The sequence below is a fragment of the Stegodyphus dumicola genome, chromosome 6 (assembly GCF_044657685.1).
Source record: "Stegodyphus dumicola isolate Sdum_Otavi_A_Nest chromosome 6, ASM4465768v1".
Classification (NCBI taxonomy): domain Eukaryota; kingdom Metazoa; phylum Arthropoda; class Arachnida; order Araneae; family Eresidae; genus Stegodyphus; species Stegodyphus dumicola.
Window position 1 is genome coordinate 75,781,856 of NC_140773.1, and position 16,146 is coordinate 75,798,001.

Genomic DNA, 16,146 nt, shown 5'->3' on the forward strand with positions numbered 1-16,146 from the left:
GCGTCACGCAGCAGCACCAGAGGTTCGGCATTTGATTCCCAGGCTGGGCAAGGTTGAAACAGCCTTTCATCCCTTGAGTGGGTCGATAAAATTAGTACCAAGTTTCATTGGGGACTTAATACCGGGGGGCCTGCAACAAGCTGACCATTTATGCACAAACACCACAGAGCTCACCATCTAGAAAGTAGATATCAAGGCATTGCCAGCCATGGCTCTCTAAGGGCTGTTTGTGCCATCCAGGTTAGTTTTAAGTTTTACTATTTTAGTAACATAAAAATACATCTGTAACAGGTTTGGTTTAGGTTTATTTAATTACTGCAAGCACAATAGGGCTATCTGCCTAAGGTGAGGAATGCCTTCGTGAAGGACTTTCTAAGGAGAAAACTGGCTCGTATACACGTCACACATGGGGAAAACCACGAAAACAGCCATGCAGCCAGATTGTTCGCGGGATTCGAACGTCGAACCGAACCAGCGCTCAGCGACTTTACTGCTGGGCCATTGCCGATCCTTCTATTACACAGGATCTGTGTGTGCAGGATCACCTTCGAAATTAAGAGAGTTGTATTTAAAATCGGTGCTAAACTAAAGCTGCTTTCTTACCTAATTTTATACTATTGAAAATACTGGCAATTGTCAAAATTATTCGTATTCAATATGTGTAAGATTATTAATGAGCTGCCAAACCACAGTTAACCATCTAATATACTACATTTAACGTTATTATTTTTCTTTTTGAATGTCAGGTTTTAATTATTTCTGCCAATATATTTGTAACAGGATATAAAGTTTGAGTTAATGTAGAATAGAAAATTACCTTGCAACATATCCAATACGACTTAGTGGCAGTACTTCATTCTCTAGAAAAAACATTTTAAATTATTATACTTAAAATAAAATTCATATTTGTTACAGCAAAACATCATTAACACAATAAACCAGAGTTGAATGCAAATCTAGTTTAACTCCATTCTTGAAAACTAGTTTATTACTTTTAATTTAATTTTAAAATAATAAAAAATAAGGTACGTATTATGATGACTACCTAGATATCTCGCCTAAACTGGCAATCCTTATAAGTTATACAGGTTAACCCTAACATAGGTCATAGAGGGCACTAAGATAGAGAGTATTAATCCCACACTAGGGACTCTTAACATTTGGTGGGAACAGTTTGAAAAGTGAAACCATTACAGTGAATTTATAGTGAACCAAAGCAAAACAAAAAAATAGTCCTTTAGGGACAAAGCCCCTTTGGACTAATAAATAAATTAACAGCTTTTAGCTATTTTTTCTTCTTGTAAAAAATAGACATACAGAATATTTTTAGAAAATAACAGTACTTTAAGCATGCATTTTCCACATATTTAAAACAATAATTCATTCTAGCTCTGTTGCAATACTGGCAAAGGCACTCCTCTGTAATTAGGACAGGATTCAGACATGTACAATGAAACCTCGAGATATGAGGAAAATATGAGCAAAATACAAGCATTGACTCGAGTAACAAGCAATGAGCCAGGCTGTTGGTATGGGAGGTGCCATTTTCCTATCCGGCTCAACTCGGGGAATCCCCACGTCAGATCACTCAGTGTTCTTTTAAATACGTGTTTGTGCAATTGCAAGTTATTTGTTTTGACATTTAACTTGAAAATAATTATTTCAAGATGCCTCGCAAGAAGATTGTTGCCTCAAATAGTGCTGCAAGGAAAAATAAGGAGGCCATGGCCTTTGATATCAAGAAAGAAATCATAGATAAACATAAGCATGGTGATGGAATTGGCGAAGATTTGCGGCCTTTCAACATCGAAAATCTACACTATTCTGAAGAAGCAGGAAGAAATTAAGAAACTTGATGTAGCCAAAGGAATTATCGTTGCTTCCAAGCACCATAAAAGTACTCCTAGATTTGAGAAGCTGTTGTTGGTGTGGATTAATGAGAAGGAGTTAAAAGGTTGGTAACAAACTTAAACTATGGTTATATTATTTACCAGTGTTATTTATTAGGAAAAATTGACTTGATATTAAAATGTTGATATTTTTTGGGGTGTGGAACAGGTTAACTGAATTTCCATTATTTTCAATGGGGAAGCTTGTTTCTAGATACGAGAAATTCGCTATATCAGTTGAATGCTGGAACGAATTAAACTCGTATCTCAAGGTTTCACTGTAGATATGTAAGCATATGCATGTATGCACATATATGTGTATGAGTATACACATACATACATAAAGAATTTACACATGCACACACGAGCACCTACATTTAAAAATGCATGCATATAGACACACATTTCTGAATCTGGTCCTGATAACAGAAGAATACCTACATGAACCATAGGATTTACATTAATCAGTTTTATTAGAATTCTTAAATGCAGAGGATTTACATTAATCAGTTTTATTAGAATTCTTAAATGCAGAGAATTTCATCTTCACTATCCGAAAATTCAGTTTCATTTCCAGCTAAAACTATATCAGGACAATCTCATTTATATTATTTCCCTCTAACAACTGAACATTTTTAAAACCTTTTCTATTCCATGGAAAACTAATGCTACATTAAACATATATTTTCTAAATCTGAAAATTTTAAGTTAGCTTAGAAACTGTAATCATTCTTAAAAAAGTTTGATTTATGCAGATGTTAGATCAATAAAATTACTTTCCTGTGAAAAAGTAATATGGCGTTGAACAACATGATTTTAAACATCAAGATACACTGAGTGAAAATTCCTGAAATGTTTTATTTCTTGGTATCTCACTGTGCAAGAATTGTATAAATAAGACTACCTCCCGTTTTTAAAAAAAATGTTTAGTAAATACTATGAAGAAAATTGGTTACATTATTTACAGTTCATAATTAATAGAAAATAAATCCTTTCTTAGCTTATCAGTATTTATTTTTATCACATCCATAAAGAGTACTAATTTAAACAAACATACCATTATGATTTCAATAACTATGAAATAGAAAATCCAAATGTGTGTCTTTGATGTTCTAGTAGATTGGACGTCTCGTTTACTACAATTCAGCAGGATGCTGACTCCCCAGACTGTAATATATACATATATTTAATTTACAAGGGAAAAAGCAACAAAAATATAAACAATTTCTTGGTTTTATATAAGCATTTCTGCACATTTACAATTTTCATTTTTTTAACTATTTAGTTATATCAAAATACATGATTTAGTAAAATATAATTCAAATAATTTAAGGTATTTTAGATCAAATACTAACTTTTAAATAAATTTTTACATGCAAGTCTAATAATCAACATAACTATCAAGTTTTGACTTCGAAAATTATGTTTAGAGAAACCTGAAGCTGTAGTAAATAGTAATAAATTTATTCAATACTGAAAGTAAAGCATTCTTACTTTATTTTCTTTCTTTAACTATGGCAAATCTTTTAAAACAACAAAATCAAACAAACAAAAAAGAAATGCATTCATGAAAGGACTTAGGACTTACTTATTATTTATGAAAGGATATATTTCAGTAATTACAAGTGCATGAAAATTCAGTATATATAAAATAAAATAAACAAAGATTTGGAACAAAGTACCTGTGTTTCTATTGCATAAAATTTCCTGTTTTAATAGCACAATATCTTTGAGTTAAAGATTATATATTAAAGCAAATTTATAAAACTAAATTCAAAAATAAGAAATTAAATTATTTTTAGGGAAAATACTAAGCAAGTAAAAAATTTTGAATTTCATAAATAAATGAAAGTTACATGCTTTACTTTTTGGCATAAGGTAAATAATATTTCCAGAACAGATTTCTGAACAATTAGTCATGTTAATACTGCCTTTCTTTTTCCATTAAAAGCTATTTCCTGCTTAATTACAGTATGCTTTAAGATAAATATTAAAATGTTTGAGTAAAAATAATACAACTATATAAAGGTGAGACACATACAAACAGGAGTGACACAAACAGTAAGTAACAGACTAGTGCAAAATTTTTTCAATTTATTGATTTGGTACCAAATCTGAAAATGAATCATTAGGCACGTACACAAAAGAACAACACATGGAAAATCACATTTCCTACACAGATGCTATTTATAAAATTTTATATAGGTAAAGAAAGTACGAGTATCAAACACTGAAAATATAAAATATTCACTTACTTTCTTCAAATAATTAGTAACATCGATGGATTCAGTCACAAACGCCAATCCACGAAAAAACAGTATTCTTTGCGACTTTACCATTCTTTTCGACCGCCATTGCTGACTTCACAAATATCCCGCCACAACCGGAAGTAGAAAGTGCCTGCTTTGCCATTGGTCAATGAACAAGAATTGCAACGCTTTTTTTTTCTTCTTTATAATTAAACATACTAAGAAAGCCTCTAAATTAGCATATGAAATAAACTTACTTTTGCATTATATAAATTTATATTCACAGCATCTCTGTATTAAGGTAATAATTAAATTTTTCAACGAAAAATAGAAATGTCTGTGTTAGCGCATGCTCAGTGTATAATCGTAAATCTGGTTAATTTTTATAAGTTAGCGTAAAATTAACTATGTAAATTTTGAGTTCCTTTAACTGGACCCTTGTACTTATTCTGTAGATCTCCATATTAAGAATGTCTTTAACTGTTTCAGGAAAAATATAAAATATACTATAATTATTTATTTACATTATTTATTTCTTCCTCATATAAAAATTATTAAAATCGCTATATCATTTTTTCCGTACATTAAACAAAATTAAAAAATGTTAGCCTCATGTGATTTTTATAACAAAGTTTAAAGGAACTGAAATATATGCAAAATATCAGGATTCAGCTTACAATTTTGTAGAGTTATTATTATTATTATTATTATTAAATAAAAATATTAGTATATCTTTGATTATAATTAATGATCCTTAGGTCTACATTAAACTATTGTTCAAGAAGTTAAACATTTTCAAGCATCTTCTGCTCTATTTATTATTCTATTCTTCGACATGAAAGATTTGCTAGTCTTATTCCAATTTAATTGCCCACTTGCTAGTCTTATTCCAATTTAATTGCCCACATCTGCTAAATAAAATAAGGCGAGTATTGTACCAAACTCAGCAGTAAAGTACACAAATTTAACATACAGCTTATTCCGGTTAAATGTGTAATAGGATTTTCATAAAAGAAATTAAATTGTGTAAATTAATGTAAGTTTTGATATGAATAAAAATAACAAATTTGATATAAGAAAATAAATAAGTTATTTTGAAGATCTTTAAATTAAGAAAATATAATTTTTTGCAAAAATGCACGTAAAGATTTAGCTCACATGTTAAAATTCATAGAAAAATTTTAGCCTCATATATGAATGCCCCTTTTTTCATGTTCCTGGAAAAGGAAAACAAAGTGAAATGCCAAAAATGCACTAAATATTTTGAATTAATAAACTTCATTTTCAATCTTTTTAGACTTTGTATAATATCTGTAAAAGTGATGAATGAAATATACCATAAAGGCAGTAGATTCTTTCAGAACATTCGGATTCGTATAATATGCGTAAAAGTGACGAATAAAATATACCATTATGGCGGTAGTTTTTTTCAGTACATTCGGATTCATATAATTTTCGTAAAAATAACGATAAAGAGTCAACAGTAACTTCAGCCTTTTTCATTCGTATAAATTTCATAAAAGTAAAGTGCAAAAAATACTATACCCTTATTTCACCAAAATTATACTTATATTTTTGGAGACGTGCTGCCTGGGATACTTCCCATATACTGATTTCCGCCAGAGAAGACAAGTTACTTTTTAAAAATATAAATTTTCTCCATGTACGATATAAGTAGAAATATGTAAATAAATAAAGAATCAAAGTCTAGAGCCCTAGGTTATAGTCTCATATATAAAATGCTTATTTCAAGTCCTTGAAATAAGTCAGAAAATATCTAAAACTGAGAAAGATGATGCGGCTTATTTATATTTTTGGTATCATTACTATAAATATTGCACCTTATAAAAATACTTTTCATCTTACCACAATTATGATGAAAATAGTATAAAGAAGATTTGAACATTAAAAATATGTTTCAAAACAATAAAATACCAAACAACAATGTTCAAAAGTGGAAAACTTACATACAACAGTCACTAACATTTAAGTAATTCAAAATTGTTAAGGTGCCTTATTTCTCTTTATTTTATGTACTATTTGTTTCAGACAAGAGTTTTAGAAGTCTTACCTCAGACATAGCTAATCGTAATACACTAACTCCTCGTGATAAAAGAGTTCCAAGTACACCTGGTTTTATAAACTTTCTTCCCAAATCAAACCTTCTCCATAACGTTTCATCATAACTAAAAAACAAAGAATAATTTATTCCTAGATCTATCACATGGTATGTAAACAAGTTAATCACTAAATGATAAAACAGAATCATTAAATGATATTTCTTTTAAGTAACTTTCTGATATGCATTTTTTACAAATACTGGCATTTCTTAACTAAAGCAGCTATTGCAACTAACCTAAATTGGCAACTTGTTATGTGCAACTTTTAAATATCATGAGAAAATAATTTAACAAAGAATTACCCAAAAACTTAGCCCCCTAAACCTAAAATTACAAGCATAATATTCATAGAAATATTTACATTTGTTTATCTGTAATTTAGTTCTTACGTATTTTTGTACTCGTATGTATCTGTTCTTAGTTATTTATTTGGTGCATTTTGCATAATAACTTTGTGTTCACTTACAGAATATTTTATTTAATTCTGAATTAGAACTCCAATAATGTGTTTGTATGTGCATATTTTGGGTATTATTTTGCACAGCTTTTATTTTTGACACTGGATCATGATCATGGCTCAAGTCCAGAGATATGGGCCAGCAGATCTTAGCAACATTTTGCAATTTCTTTTGGTAATTCTTAAAGTTTTCATAAGATGTGTTTTTGAAGCTTTAGGAGTGACTCTTCTAGAATATTCCAGATGAGCCTAGCCTATGCTCCTAAATGGTATATACTGTGAGTCTGTGAGTAGCTATGAGCCAATAATAGATGAATTGAGACTTGATCTGTTGCAGACAATTCTGAAATTAAGATGCCTTGTCCTGTAAGCAATTTTGATGATTTGTGATATTTCTCGTGTGTTATGGGGAATTTCAGCTCATCTATGCATAACCCTTGCACTATTTATAGTACACTACATTGCCAAGTATTCTGTAATAAAATATGAAATGTGCATTAAGCATAAGAAAAATATAGCAACTAATAAAATGACTTCTGTTGCATGCTAGGTGTATTATGATGCATATCGAGAAATTGAATTCTTTTCAGATTTGACATTGCATCAGATTACTCAATTCAGACAAGCCAACGAGGACTTTCTACTTCCATCCAAATTTTAACCAAAAATATCCAAAAAATTGAACATTATGTCTTCTATCTTTCTTTCCATATAACCAGCATCTTAAGACAACTTGCCCCAATTCTGCAGACACTTCAGCTGAAAGTATTTGTTTTGTCCAGGGATTTGAATCCAGTTTTAATAGTGTGAATTCAATTAGCCACTAGCTGCCATATGACCGCAGTGACAGGATATGTTAGAATTAAAATTCAAAACCTAATCTGAGCTATATTTTCAGACACAGAGATAAAGCAGCATTTATATTTATTATTTAAAGCACAACATGAAACTCAAAATGTGAAATGAAATCTTTATAAAATCAAAATACAAACATATTTTTAATGCATAAATTATACAAATTGGCATGCAACTGATAAATTAGTTAAAATTATAATCTAATCATCACACTTTTTAAATATTTATAACAAAAGTAAAAAAAATCAAAATGTCAGACATTCATAACTGGGGTCTACATTTTACAGGAGTATGATTAGTACAGGAGGAAAATATATACAGTCAAAAGTTGTTAATTTGGACACCCATAATCCGGACCTCAAAGCTACAAACTTTCTGCACATGCGTCGCAGTGACGCGCGTAAGAACTTTACGGCTGCGGATATGTGTGTGCATAACACGTTTACGCTTGCACGTTTAATGTATAACAGACGGTATAAGCTAAACTAAAATTACCTAATTCCGTTAATGTTGCAGATTGCGCTGTTCCTTAATCTTCGAATTAGAGCTGGCTTATTATTTTTTGCAGACTATTACAGCAATTTTATCAGGGGTGTTTGTGGGACCCCAAAAAATCCCCTGAAACTTTTACGGACTTACTACCGACATTTTGGAGTTTCGAGAGGGGGGGGAGAGAAATGAAAAATTACAATTATGAAGTATTGAATGACCTAATTATAAAAGTTCAATGAATTATTTTTTTGCAAAATTAATAACCATAAATTTTCAAACATATAAACTACTACATTTTATGTAAATATTTTAAATTACCTGAATTAATTATTTAAAAAAATTATCTAATTTCTGCTGCTTTTTTTTATTTTCTGATGTTTGCGGGCTTGTCTTTCTTTTGTGGTGAACTTCATAATTGCAGGAAGGTTGACTTTTATTTTCCTCATTTACAGTTGAAGAAATTTCCTCGAGAACTGCACATGCAGAGGTAGAAGCAGTTTGCTTTTCTGCTAATATAGAAGGTTTTTCAGAGACTTTTATAGGTGACTCATCTGAAATACATGTTTTTAAGTCCTCTTGATATGTTTTCCGACTCCTGTTCATATTCAGTAAGAGATCTTTGTGAATTGGATCAGTCATTGGATTTTTTTAGCCATATTTTTCTCATGAGGTTTCTTTAGAAGCCATTAAATCATATTTAATAGTCTGCACTGAATCTAGGGAATCAATCTTAAGAGAGGTTCTATAGTCAGTGACAAGTGTATCCATTAAGTTGAATGCACTTTCCATTAATGGGCCATGGAAGCAGCTAAGGCAGGCTTTGACCAATTTAGACAATATAGGATACTTATAATCATTTGTGAAATCATCTTTTAAATTAAAAACTTTAGACCAATATTTATCAATTGTACACTTGACTTGATTTCCACTTTCATCAGATGTGTAGAGCATTTCTTTGGTGATATCAATATCACTCTGGTATAACCTTATTTCAGCTTCTACTTTTGACTTTTCATTATCACTAAAAATATGGGACATAAAAGATGATAATTTTTCAAAAGCTAATATTGTACTGGTTTTACCTCTTAGCTCTGGATCTAATGCTGTAAAATTAATTAGATATGAATTTTTAAGGGGTAATTTCTGTTTCATATGCTTTGCTGTATTAGTATAAGCTTTCATTACAGAAATTTGTGCATTAGACATTCAATGACTTTAAGTAATTATGCTAATTCAAAAAACACTGATGACTTACTGGAGATTGATGCTCGGCCATTGGATAGAGTGACAAGAATTGGAATTCTTTTGCTATTGGATGATTTTTTGATAATTTCTTCAGGAGAGTGGAAGCTTCTGCACCAGTAAATATTACTTTGCTAGGTAGATGGAATTCTGGATTTGTGACATCAACCTTTAATAAATCATTATAAGATGTGCACTCTATATTTTCTGGCTTCATAAAAAAAAGAGAAAAATTTTGCCATCAATTTATAAATACTGGAATGTATTAAATGAAGCATTGATTTTTTTGTTTCAAATAATTTAATATATGTGTTGAACTCTGGTAATACTGCTGAATTTAATGCCATATGCAATAAAGTTTTGTTTTGCATAACAAATAACCCATTTAGTATTCTTTTTTTCCGAGCTAAAGCATCCTTTGTGAGTTGTTGGAAATGCAAGCAAGAATACACCCCTTCAACAATTTTTTTCTGAGCTGCAGAAATATTTCTTTTATTGTATACAGTTTCAACATAAGAAAAATAATCCCCTTTATCAGTTTTATCCAAATAGTGAAAATAAAATGCAATAAGAGCATCCCACAGATCTTTGATTCTTTCTAAAACACATAAAGTGTACACCCACCTATGGTCTGGTCTCTTCAAGGGCTTAAGTTTTTAATGGCAAGGGATTCACAGATTTTGAAAAAAATTTCTCTTTTACTGCAGCTTTTCATATCGAAATAGATGTCATCAAACAAATCTTCTAAGTATCTATCAAAACATGAAGCAAATTTTTTTGCACAGTTATTAGCTGTGTGACATGTGTCACCATCAATATCTAATAAGTGGGGTGCTTTGTTTGATTGTAGTCTGGTTTCAGCACCCTTTTTTTTTCCACGCATGGTGTTACATGAGTCCATTACTACACTAATTAAGTTTGCCCATGGAATATTATTATCTTCAATAGTATTAACAACTGCTTTAAAAACAGCTTCTGAATTGCAAGATTCCATCTTTAGAGATGCAAAATGATGAACTACAACTTCATTTTGATTGTTGTCATAAAACTGCACCAATATTGCCAGTATACTTTCTTGAGCATTGCTAGTACTTTCATATCCAAATTTAGAGAAAATGGAGTCTCCTTTAAAGTTTTAATGATATTTTCCTTAATAGTTTTTGCGAGCCCATATTTTATCTTATAACATGCAGTAGTCCTGGACATTTCCAACAAGTTTAGTGCCGTCTGATCGCGGCTCAACTGTTTGCAGAGTTCAATTAAATTGGGAGCTACATTGAAAGAAAGAGAATTCTTGGCGATAAACGAAGTTATTAATACCTCTTGGCGTGCTTTTCTTGTCACTCTATCCAATGGCCGAGCATCAATCTCCAGTAAGTCATCAGTGTTTTTTGAATTAGCATAATTACTTAAAGTCATTGAATGTCTAATGCACTTTAAATATTTTATGTGTGCCACAGTTTTAGAATGATTTGTGAAAGCCTTGAATTCTTCCCCACCATACTTCAGTAGTGAGTTACAGAAAACACAATATGCTTGTCCAGCAACATTTATTTTCTTGCACCATGTGCCGATGGTATCCCCACTACCATCTCTCCGTTCAATCCAATTCCACCTAAATGCATTCCGGATACCTTCTTCTAATTGTATAATATCACTATTTATATTGAGAAATTTCATAGTGAAATTCTCTTGCGTACATAAATAAAAAAATATTTCAATAAACGAAACGAAAAATTTACACGTGCATCAATAAATGAAACGAAAATTTTACACAGTGGAGAAAAAAAAGTTGAGAAGCGATCAATAACAAATAACTAATACGGAGAAAAATCCCCCTTCTCTACTTATTGGCGCCACGCCAGGAGAGATAAGACCTTTGAACCCAGAGTCACGTGATCACACATCTGGTCGAACGAAGTCTCTCCCTTTTTTTTATGCCGCGCCTACTTGCCAAAAAGAATCCAGAAGAGAATGTCCAAGAACCGGGGGAATGAGTCATAACTCGCAATAAGGAAAGAACAAAAAAGAAGTTTTTTCCCCCTTTTCACGCATTATCACTGCCTTAGGAGAAAGAAAGGAAAAGTTTTCACCACACACACTGACCTTGCGTTTTCTGCTTTCAAAGGAAACAAAATTACCCAGATCAAAATAAATAATTCATTATTATTCCTACTTCCTTTTGAACGACGATCCCCGGAATTTCCGGGTATCAAAGTTCAAAATCCCCGGAATTCCAGGGTTTCCCCGGAGCACAAACACCCCTGTTTTATAAAAGTAAGCTTGAACTTTCGATTATGTCAAATAGAATTTCCGATATATATTTACTAATATGTAAAGGATCAACAAAGCGAAAGTATGTTTCGAAGTCTATTAAACATAAAGTGGAATTGCTGCAAAAAATGGATAAAGGCATATCCTTTGTTTCTCTAACCATTCCGAAATCTGTTTATCAATTTCACGCTGCTCTGCGGGGAAGGCGAGACACGCAATGAACTGGAAGTTGATCTGTCAGCACTATCCTTATCTTCAGGGCAGATGTTTTTATTTTATTCGGCTTATAATTCCTTACTAAATGTAGTATTTCATATCGATGTACTCTGTCTTTGTTATGATTTAAATCAAATTCCTCGTCATTATAATTCGCTTCCAATAAAGAAGAAAGTGACACAGAGGTTATTGAAAACGAAAAAATTTCGATTGACAAATTAGTCGGTATTCTCGACACGGCAATTATAGGACTTGAACAGTGGAACTTTGTAACTGAAGAAGAAATTATGTCTGTTTATAGAATTAAAGAGAAAGTATTATCACATAAAACGAAGCAACTTAAACAACTTACATTGAAAGAAATGTTTAATAAAGTAAACAAATAAATATTAAGCTTTTTTTTTTTTTAATTTTGATACCCTTTAGATGATAATTGTTCTTTATTTCATAAATTACGGTTTCATATTTTTTATTTTATAATTTCTACATGCCATCTTACCAGATTTAAACTGATGATCTATAATCCGGAGTCGCCGAAGTCCCGACGAGTCCGGATTAACGACTTTTGACTGTATATTAAAACAAAATATGAATAATTAAAGATTAAAAAATATTTTAATAAATTCTAACAATATAGAATATTAACATCATATTTTTTAAAATACAAATAACTGTCATCATAATAATTGAAAAATAAATACAGTTGGATTCAGTGCTACATACTGTACCAGATTATAGTTTGTATGAGCTATGACATAACTCTAAATACACATACTGTACATGTTCATTCATTGTTAATTCGTTTGCATTTACATTTGGTGTTGTAAAAAGTAATACAAGCAATTTCTATTTATTTTCTTAAATTAATTCATTTTTAACAGAATTCCGCAAAATACCAAATATGAGTTACGAATATAAATCAGGATTAAAAAAAGAAAAAGCAGTGCCGAATAGAGAAGAAAAGTTAAAACAAAAAGATGTGCTGTGTAGGTATTTTACGAAAATGGATGCAGAAAATTAGTATCAATAAATGAAGAGAAAAAGTTCAAGATTTAGATCAATTATAATAGAAAAAAAAAAAAAAAAAAGCGGGAAAAAAATCAAGATGAATAACAAAATAACTCCTCTAAGTATTATGTGATAGATACAGCAGGAACATCAAACTCTATCAATGCAGAAAAAGAAATTGAACAAAAATGAGATAAGTTTATAACAGAAGGAAAGAAGAAAGCAAAAATTAAGGTAAGCAATAACATTTCAAAATTGTGTTATATCTACATGGCCAATACATTTTACTTCCATTATGCAAGATTTCATAATTTACTGTGAAATTTTGCATATTTTTCAATATATCCGAAACTTTCTCATCATAAAATTATTGTTGTTACTCTTTATTGTTAACAAAAATTTTAAGTGGTATTGCTTAAAATTTCGTTAGAAGCAACTTATATAAATGGTGCACTAATTTAAAATTTTCCTATACTACACTTAATTCAGTACGGAACATTTCTCATAACTGTATGAAATATAAATCTATTTTTCTGGATATTAGATCATCAGTTTAAATCTAGTAAGATGGTCCATAGAAATTATAAAATTAAAAATATGAAAATGTGATTTATGAAATAATTATGCATTTATGATCAAAATCATAAATGCTTCAAAACTTAAAAAAAGGGGAGGGAATCCAAAATTTACAAAAAAAAGGGGGGCTTAATATTTATTTGTTTACTTTATTAAACATTTCTTCCAATGTAAGTTGTTTAAGATGCTTTGTTTTTTGTGCTAATAGTTTCTCTTTAATTCTCCAGACAGAAATAATTTCTTCTTTAGTTACATTGTTGAAGTCCTGTAATTGCTGTGTCGATAATTCTGATTAACTTGTCAATCGAAATTTTTTCGCTTTCAGTACACTCTCTCACTTTCTTAACTATCAGTACTGGTATTTTCTTGATCTAGAACCATATTACAGATTTTACCATCCATTAATTGATCGTTGATTGAGGAGCATTGTGATCACAAAATCTTCTTCTATATCATCATCATTTATTACTGCTTCTCCATATTTCTTTACAAAATCCTTTACCTGGAAAATTTTCCCTTTGACTTGCAATATCTGAAAACCTTTAAAATCTGCAGCTGTCAGTAGAAAATTTAGCTATCGTTCCCTATACAAATTTGGCTATGTATCGTGAAATTGGCAACTAAAGACAAGTTGTTCCGCTAAATTTGATCTTTTATTGCGCTCTGAGAATTAAGCCTGAACTGTATTAGATTAGTTATTTATTATATTTATGTCTATTTCTTCTTGCACATGCTTAAGGCTTATCTAAGTCCTGAATAAATAAATTCCCACATATACTTAAGGCTTATTGAGGGCTGGAGTAGATATCTTACCGCCTGGTGCTGTCTCTGTAGGTCCCAAATTCTACTACAAGCACCTCTCTTTGTCTTCCTTACATTTTGCCACCATACAAGCCCTGGCCTTGGTTCTAGGTTTATGCGAATAACAAATAAGTTATTCTTAATTCAAATAGCACTAAATGTAATCTTTTGGCCTACAAGTATCATTAAGAAACTCTATTTATAGCATATGGAAAGAATTTTTGTTATATTTTTCCTCATCAACATTTCTTAGCACATTTAACTTAAATCTCTAATCATTACCAAGCGTAATGACAACACAATAGGTTACCATACTCTTTATTACTCAATTACTAATGTAAACAAATTCTTTAGGCATTGCTACATGAGTCATTACTCAAGTTGTTATGTGTTGATAAACATACGGTGATGAAAGCAAAATATAGTAAATAATGATTTGCCAGGTTGGCGTCAGGGATGTTAAACATTCGTAGGGGTGAAATCAACGATGTGTCTATGTAGAATGTTTCGGTTTGAGATGTACACCAAACAGTTACGGATTAGAGCCAAATTCTCAATCATACAAAATTTATGCTAAAATGATTGTTTCTTCAATAATGAAGTATTTTATTTAGTGCCGAAGTGAAATTAAGAAGCAACACTCGCCACATGTTTTATTATGCGCAGGGCACGGAATCAAATATGCATGCGTAAAGCATGTTAAAAAAAAAAAAAAAAATTGTGGTGACCTTTGAGGTCTGGATATTAGACATCCGAATCTCAGACTATGTACTGTATTTACACTTATTCATACATACAGATATATATTACATATACCACGCATACATATTCTCACAGCTACTCAAAGCAGCAACCTTCAAACACAGGCATGGGAAGGTGACGTCTCTTGTACGTTTTTCTTAGCTTTACTGGAGATATCAAGGTGGGTCTTTGTACATAATATTTTGCCTTGTTTATTCTTTCTGCCTATCCTCATGTTTTATATCAAATAATTTTATTATTATTTAGTTTTATTTATGTTTATATCAGCGCATAGAGGAAGATGATAGGCAAGATGCATAAAGGAAGATTCAGAAGCCTTGGCAGAGATACAGGTCTTGCTCACTGTCACCTCTCTGGATTCGACTCGGAAACTCTGCCTTATAATGCAAATCTATCTGCAATTTATGAACTGAAGCTCTAGTTTGAATAATATTTTTTGTACACAAATTATATTATGATTTAATAAGCCATCTTTGCCTTTTATGGCAAAAAAATGAATGACAGCTGTAATATTTTTTATTTGGCTCAAATCAGAACTACTAATAATTCAGTTCAATTCAACTCATTTGTTTACTCTCAGTGGAGTTGCAGATGGAGAACTACTCAGTGCTGTTCAGCAGATGTGACCATCAAAGTGTCAGAGTAGCACAGCAACATAACATTGACTGCTAATGTTACCGTAACATAACTTGTATTAACATCATCAATCAACCACTGCATATTGTTTCCATTGTATTATTGTACCATCAACCACTGCATATTGTTATTATACATATATATTACCTATTAGACAAATGTATTCAAAGATAAGTTAATACTTTTTATACATATATGATTAAATACAATAATTTTATTTAATCACATTTAATCATTAATATTAATTATATTTTATATACTAATACTTAGAAATAACATCAAGGAGATGCATAATTTATTTTCTTGTTTATTATTATTAAATATCTTCTGGGTTACAAAATTTCTAAGGCCTGAGAGGTGACAGTTATGGTATTATTTTCTCCATTATTATGTGGAACCAATTTACACGCTTTCCACGATAATTTACCGAACAATATGCAAAATTTACCACACAATATGCAAGAAACAGGACTTAACAGACCAGGCAAATTACACTCTCAAAACAAGAGAAAGATTAGCAGCTAAGCTCCTCTCATGCTGTCCTAATTTAAAAACCGTTTAACATCCCT

General features: G+C 30.8%; 1 protein-coding gene and 1 long non-coding RNA gene across 6 annotated transcripts in view; one reads left to right on the plus strand and one right to left on the minus strand.

Moving 5' to 3' along the window:
* Skp2 (S-phase kinase-associated protein 2) overlaps positions 1-16,146 on the minus strand; it is a 91,740-nt gene that overhangs the window by 48,487 nt on the left and 27,107 nt on the right. For all 3 annotated transcript variants that reach the window (XM_085818547.1, XM_085818546.1, XM_085818548.1), the window contains exon 5: positions 6,210-6,324. In XM_085818547.1, the coding sequence (XP_085674673.1) occupies positions 6,210-6,324 (115 nt within the window). The remainder of the gene's footprint in view (positions 1-6,209; positions 6,325-16,146) is intronic.
* Positions 10,564-16,146, plus strand: part of LOC146996783 (uncharacterized) — a 28,140-nt gene continuing 22,557 nt past the window's right edge. Inside the window, exon 1 of one of the 3 annotated variants that reach the window (XR_015041666.1) lies at positions 10,564-10,677. This is a non-coding gene — a long non-coding RNA (uncharacterized LOC146996783). Of the gene's footprint in view, positions 10,678-11,277; positions 11,582-16,146 lie in introns of those variants that run through there. The other 2 variants (XR_015041665.1, XR_015041667.1) reach the window with 2 other exon arrangements.